The 7,811-nt window shown below is 32.0% G+C and overlaps 1 protein-coding gene across 3 annotated transcripts in view; it reads left to right on the plus strand.

Annotated features, from left to right (window-relative positions):
* LOC105560462 (otoferlin) overlaps positions 1 to 7,811 on the plus strand; it is a 41,595-nt gene that overhangs the window by 16,988 nt on the left and 16,796 nt on the right. For all 3 annotated transcript variants that reach the window (XM_012009604.1, XM_012009605.1, XM_012009607.1), the window contains 2 exons: positions 5,350 to 5,611; positions 7,170 to 7,346. In XM_012009604.1, coding sequence (XP_011864994.1) covers positions 5,350 to 5,611; positions 7,170 to 7,346 — 439 coding nt within the window. The remainder of the gene's footprint in view (positions 1 to 5,349; positions 5,612 to 7,169; positions 7,347 to 7,811) is intronic.

The following is a 7,811-nucleotide window of genomic DNA, read 5'->3' on the forward strand; positions in this document are numbered from 1 at the left end:
AATTACTAATAAAATTATTAGAAATTATAATTTTTTATTTGTACAAGCATAAAGTGCAAATAAAGTACACCTAACATTATAGTAATCTTATTATTTTGTTTTTGAAGTACTAATTTTTCAAATCATACTTTTTATGCTGCAATATCTTCTTTAAGAATTGAATAAGTATAATATTTCAAATCTTTCTACGTCTCATATTTTTTAAAGGCTACTGTCATTTAATGTAACCTTAATTAATTATTTATTTTATAATAAAATTGGTATGGCTCAAAATGTATTAAACACAAATTGGAAGAATAAAGGACTACGAGCCGTGACAGGGTGTTGGCGTCTAAATATTTTATCCTAAATTTATTGCGAAAAAATATCACCTCGGCCAGGGTTTGAACCTGGACCTCCCTCTCGCTAGGCGAGCGTCTCAACTAATTTGACCACCGAGGCATATGGCAATATATTCATCGCGATGAACAGTCTAATGTTGATTCCCGAGTGCCACCTATCCCGAGGCCATGTGCCTCGGTGGTCAAATTAGTTGAGACGCTTGCCTAGCGAGAGGGAGGTCCAGGTTCAAACCCTGGCCGAGGTGATATTTTTTCGCAATAAATTTAGGATAAAATATTTAGACGCCAACACCCTGTCACGGCTCGTAGTCCTTTATTCTTCCAATTTGTATTTATTTTACATTTATGTAAAGTACATTAGAATTTCAATTTTCATTGAAGACTGTTAAACAACTCAATACTGATAAACAATATTTGATGAGTAATATTTCATTATTTTCTATATTTTTTAATAAAAACTAATTGTAAGACATATTGTTTTATACTTAATACAAGTATGTATAACACACTTTCACCTTATAAGTGATTTACTATATTAAAATCTAAGAGACTATATTACGAATTCAATTGCATTCATATATTATTAAAATTTATAACGTTTTTTTATTAAAATTAAGTTTTCGTCGCTTTCAAAATAATTGAGTCATGTAATATTACATTCTTTACCCATTTTAGGAGAATTATTCTCTCTAGCGCAATCTAAATTTATTTTGCTACACTTAGGTGTCGTAACGATATCATCAAGACAACCGTCAATATTGTGATGACGCTGTTTCATTATTGAATAGAGAATAATTATTAATTACAGATGTCGTATTTTTTGACAGCTAGCGATCTGATATGTCAGAAACATAAACGAGATAATTACGAGATCTAATTGCGTCATTCCCATGTTTGATTACACCGAAATATTACACGAGGATACATAGTCGACAGGACCAATGCAAACTACGTTAAAGTTATTCGCCACATTCATATATGTACATATATTAAACTACATATCATGTTTACGTTTCAAGCTCATAACTCTAGTTAAAACCGAAACTAAATATTGTATTAAACGCACGCGTGAAATTTTTTGTACTTTTTTTATTCATGAAAACGTACAGAACCTATTCAAGAAATTACTTTTGCAACATGTAGTATTATAATATTACTACATACAATTTCTATTAGAATTTCTACTTTATCGTCATGCCTTCATTACAGTTTAATTGCAAATACGTGACATGCGTATTCTATGTAAATGGAATGTGAATGTATAATAATAGCAAATTAAATTTTGAATTATTAATATTCTTCCCGTAAAATGAAACTATTAACTATTAATGTAATCATATTTATTTCAGATATCATAGTAATCAAGATAATAGCAATTATCTCGTAATTTCTTATTGTTATTGATTTCGCATGCAAAAAAGATATAATCTAAAGCTACTAGAATGAAAAACTAATTAATATAGTCGTTATATTTAACGGAGTTAAATTAATTCATATAATATTAATTCATATAATAAAATAATAATTTAGAACTAATATTGTCCCACACTTTTTATATTTATAAGAATATTATAAAGAAGTTGAAAATTACATAACTTTACATAGCTACATGATATTTATACTTTTGCTTTTATAGTGAGAAACATAAAATCTCTATTTTGAAATCTACACTTTAGAAGCATTTTTCACTTTATTTAAGTTCAAAACTGCGTGAAAATGAACTACATGACGTGTTATTTAGAAGTTTTGCATCGCGTGTGTATTTTTGCGAGATCCCTACATACAGTGATGTATCTTCATTAGCGTTTACTTTTCACGCGCCATCGGAAGAGTAAAAATTGCATTTTATCCTTTCACTATTTTCTGCTTCATTTCAACTCGGAGTTGCAATGAAAAAAACGAAAACGTCTTAATCAACAGAGGTTTACATATATGTTTTAAAAAATATATTTATTTCTTCGGAATATATATAATAATTTTTATGTGTCATCAAAATTATTTTTTTCTTTGCTACATTACATTACATTATTTAAAGTTTCTAATATATGTATATTTAATATCGAAATTTGTAAATCGTATTTAATTTTTATTTTATTCAAGCCATATATTAATTATATGCATAGAAAAATTTAATTGGAAAAATTTATTTGTAGAAAGTACGCCTGCTATTATACATTTATTGTTACGAAAAACTTAATTAATATTTATAATTAAAAGTGTATTTCTTACTCTCGTGTTTCATCATAAATATAAATGACATCTATTTTCTGCTGTATTTAAGCTATCACTTCAAAATTTCGAAACAATAAATTAATCGCTAAAACAAGTTGCGAATGATTGGTAGCTTTCGGCATTATTAAGTATTTTGTTATATTACGTGCCGCCGTCAACGTTACCGAAACGTGAAAGGATTGCTTAATAAGGGTGACAGGAGTGTTCGACGGTGTCGGTGATGTGTTAAAGTTCGTTATCACGACGACCTCGATGAACCTTTTTACGACCGAAAGGTCAGAGGAGGAATACACGAGATATTATTTTTGCACATATATGTGTACGCTGGGCAGTACATAAAATATAGAACGGGTGACTTATTGATAGATACAATATTGGTACAAGATATTAGTATAAGACAGGAAGAATAAAATATAGACTATTCTTCAGGTATCAATATTATTATACGTCTGACGCAGAGAGTATTGTCATAATGATCTGTTTTTATTTTTCATTTTTGTATCTTAAGCCCACTTTACACGATCTATAATTCGCGACAGAATTCAAGATAGAATTCTATTTTATAATTTCATATATTAAATTGACATATGTTTGTAGATTAGGTTAGTGTAGGTTATAACATTTACATATGGATGTGAGGTCCGTTTTCCCTGCCGATTGGACACAAATACTCACAGCAATCAATGCTTAAGGTTTTTCATTAGACCAGATACAATTAATCAATCACGCATTTTCATGCACTACACATATTTGATGCATCTTTTCTATTTACAAAATTGGAGCATTATAATTATAATTCTGATTGTTCAAATGTTTTCTGTATTACACGATACATAAGAATGGAATTCTGTCTCGAATTCTGTTGCGAATTATAGATCGTGTAAAGTGGGCTTTACAATTAAATAGATCGTCATAAAATTACTTTACACTTAAGATTATAAAGCTTAATCTGTCACTAAACTAGATATATTTGTACCATTAGCGATAACTAGAGCTTCTTATCCTTAATATATCAAGACAAAGAGAGAAAGAGAGAAGATAAAATTAAATCCTCTATAACAAAATTTTAATAAATTTTTATTGTGGAAGAGATACATGGTTTCAAGCGATTTTATACCAAATAACTTTTCGCTATAAATTTGTTAATCTATTCACAAAAGTTTTTTTATTTAATCCCAATTGATCTCACATTTTTCTATTTTCTTTTACCTCCTCGTAGAATGAAAAGGGGCTACGGCTTATACTACATCATGTAGGTATTATTAGGATCTTATCCCGATGCGTTGGGAAAGAAGTTGCTTTTTATATCTCGCAGGAGGATTAAACTCTCCTGGGTGCGCCATAGCAATTCCTGTCTGCTGCCTCTCGACACGAGGACGTAATCGAACGTAACTCATGATCGTCCATACGCGTAATAACGTGTTCATGACACATCCTCTTTCGCAAAACCGCCCACGGTTTTCCCTTATAATCGATGAGAAGTAACACGGGTGTGACATATCGTAGGACTCGTACCCTTCAATTTTGTTCCCGTTTCACCCAGTACAACACGTATTTCCATTGGCAGATTATAGGGTATATAGAGAAGATTATCTATCGATTCGAATTTTGTTTCAAGCTTCTGTTGAAACTTTACTTCTTCAAGCTTTTAATAATTTTATTATATATTAATAAATAAGATTAATGAAATATACAGTTTTAGTTTGTAAATGATATTAGTTGAAGCTATTAAAAATCTGTAAGTGCTTTTTCAAGTTTAACACAATATAAGAATAAAAAATACCTTTTCTTACAATCTTGTTCAGATTTATAGTTTGTAGATTAGGGGATTTGGAATTCAATTTAAGCGTTTGCAATCTCTATATATTTTAATCCGCTGTTATATGTGTTTACGGTTACAAGCGGGTGGTATTGCGGCTTAAAGTGAGTGACGCCATCAGGTCGGGATCATCGAAGTTCTCGGTGCGCAACGAGAAGCGAAACCCGACGCAAGCGACATGAACGTAGGGTGTTAGTAAGCGGCTTTCTAAGTTATTGTACTCGGGAGAGAAAAAGTTATGTTTATATATTGTAGAGAATAATATACAATATATAAAGGAATGAAGTCAAGAAAATTTATTTCTACTAAAGTTGAAAGTGAAAAGTCAGGAAATTGAGTTTTTTAATATTTGATATTCTCTCTCTCTCTCTCTCTCTCTCTCTCTCTCTCTCTCCCCCCTCCTTTTCTTTTTCTTTTCTTCTTCTGATATATTGAACGATAAAGCACTGAAAAACTGTGGAGAATAAAATGAATGATTATCGTTATTCGAACTTTAATTTTAATTATACATGCTAATTACAATTCTGTATTACATTTCAACCGAAGTTTATTCAACGTCGAGGTGAACAATACACGGAAAAAAATGCCATTGAATTGAGCAAAATGAAGTTGCTTGAATTAAACGTTAATATCACGGGCTGCCGCAAACATAAATAATTCACTCAATTGTATTTGCTATTTTGGATTTTAATTTTAAGCATTGAACTAAATATCCAGATTATCAAGACAACAATCTGATGTTTTTCATTTATTAATACTGATGTTGTTTCAACGATTTTATTTCAATTGCACTGATCTCATTGATACATCATTCTTTTTTCCGTGTAGGTTTTTAGAAAATATCTTGAATCATTAAGGTTCTTCAGTATGGATTACACAACAAGAATTAGTTTTCGGAAAAATGTTTATTGGATGAAATGTAATATATTGGATTCCTTGGATCCCCTTTTTCTTTAGAAGCACCACTTTGAGGAGCGTGCGATCCCTGCTGAAATTGGGAAAGCAGAGACCACCACGTACTCGGTCCTGTGACAGCAACTCAGAAACGAGAGAACTTCTTGATAGACGGGACTCGAGCTGTCCAACTTCGAATGAGCCTTCGCGTACAAACTCTATGACGTCCCTCGAAACGAATACGTCCGATAATGATAGTCAGTTAAGCGTCAAACCTGAGCAAGAGGAGACTGTTGCGAAGCCGGCCAAGAGATCTAAGCCCAAGGTGGATATCTTTTTCAATAATAATTAACATTTATTAATAATTGTCCTTACTTTGCACATATAAATAAGAATGCCGAATATACAATTTTGATATTTTGTTATTATTGCATACAATCGTTACAATTACAACTAATTGTAAGCAATACCTTACACAATAGCACATTGAAAGCGAAAGTGTAAAAGTACTCGTTATATCAAACGGAAATCTCACATTTATGTTTATTATACTTTTGTGTATCACATATTTGTCATTTAATATCTTTTTCTATGTCTTATAAGTTTACGTCATTATTAAATATCAATATATCTTACCTGAATTTTAAAGTATTGCAATATAACAAGAAAAATTGTACTTTTTCTTATTTCTCTGTTTTGAGAATAATATGAATATAACAGACGGATTCGGAAGAAACGCAGTTCTCGCAAAATAAAGTAATTTCGAAATGTCACAGAAAATTGCATTAAGCATTTACAATAATACCAACACAGCAATTATCCGTAAATGACGACGTAATTATCTTAAAATGAGATTGAGGTCGATCGATCCTGAAAGGGCATGCTCAAATTACGAGCAAAGGGTGAGCGGAATTTTTATGCAAAACTATTTCTATTTCCTTTGTGCGATAAACAATTTCGCTGTATCGTGGCTATGCTACATCAGAAAATATTAACAATTCGTAATAATGAAGCAGGATGAATTCGTAAACATGAAGCAGGATATTTTTCTCTAGAAACATTTTACAAGGAAACACATAGAAGTGTTGCCCTTGGATTTATCGGTATAGAGAGCTTGAATTTTCCAAAATGAAATAATTACCTACACACTTTGTATTAATATGTCACTGTTTATTATTTTATTATTTATTATTTAAGAGAGGATATAATACGCTTTAAATAATATTAAATTTAAGTTAAAGTGCTTTTTCAATAGATACTTCGATCAAGTAGTTCAATCAAGGATATGTAAAGAGAAGTAAATTTCTCACTAACAATTTACAATTGCTTTTACAACTTGCACTCAACAAATACATGTATTAAAACTATTTTTCCATCTTTCTCAAAAGGAACAAATCTAATCTTGATTATTTTAAATGTAAGGTTACTGAGAATTTATTCGAAATCCGCGATGTATCTTCGGAGAAGCGGAATGATAGAATTTCCTTTATAACGAACGGATACGTGACTTTACTCCAAGTTACATAGAAATGTTATATGATAACCGTAAAAGCTTACAGTGCACAGAAGATTTCGCGAATTTGATCTAGATATACACTTCTCTAATGTTTGATCGAGCTGTTGGGTTCGTTATTATATTCAAAACGTACTATACGTGTAACTCGATATTGTTCTCCGGTTAAGTAATTTCAAACGTTGAATCACTACGTAAAATATGCTTTGAAAGTAGTTGAAAGATCACATTTTCTTGGTCTTTATTATATTACAAGTGTTGTGCACTTCCTTCTCGGATTGCAAAGGCATTGCACGTGCCGTTTGATATTCTCCATCGCAATTCCAGTTATTTAAGTCGGGCTTCAACGCGAACTTTTCTCGTTTCACAGACGAGCGATACCTGGCAAAGCGCGTTAAAGGCCCAAGATTACCAAGTATGCGTTACGATCATAGAAGCGCGGCAGCTCGCCGGTCTCAACATGGACCCAGTCGTCTGCGTGCAAATTGGAGACCAACGCAAATATACGAGCGTCAAGGAATCCACGAATTGCCCGTATTACAACGAAGTAAGGAGCAAAAATACATTGTCGGATTTATGCGATATGACGAATTTAGATACGAAACTATTGAGAAAATGAGATAAATGGTTCCTTACAGACCTTTTCCCAAACTTACTTGAATTATTAAAAATTGTAATTGTGTTTCGGAGAAATTATTTTCCAGAGAAATATTATTATTTATACAGGGTGTGTCCTAATACCCGTATGTCTCGTAGATGGTAGATAGACCGGGGCAAACTGAATAGAAAAGTCCTATACCATTTTGCAAAATTCGCAATAGTTATCGAGAAATTAATTTTAATGTCTGAGCGAATAAGAGCGTAGAAGGCGGCAGGCCGGACTCGGCAGGCAACGGTGGGGCATCATCTAATAGCGAGAGGTGGAGCGGCGCGCCGAAAAAAAAATGTCAAAAAAGCTTGCCGCTCGCTGCTTGACAACTTTTTTGGGCGCGCCGCTCCACCTCTCGCTATT

Source organism: Vollenhovia emeryi, unplaced genomic scaffold (assembly GCF_000949405.1).
Source record: "Vollenhovia emeryi isolate VEMERY1.0 unplaced genomic scaffold, V.emery_V1.0 DF939229.1, whole genome shotgun sequence".
NCBI lineage: Eukaryota > Metazoa > Arthropoda > Insecta > Hymenoptera > Formicidae > Vollenhovia > Vollenhovia emeryi.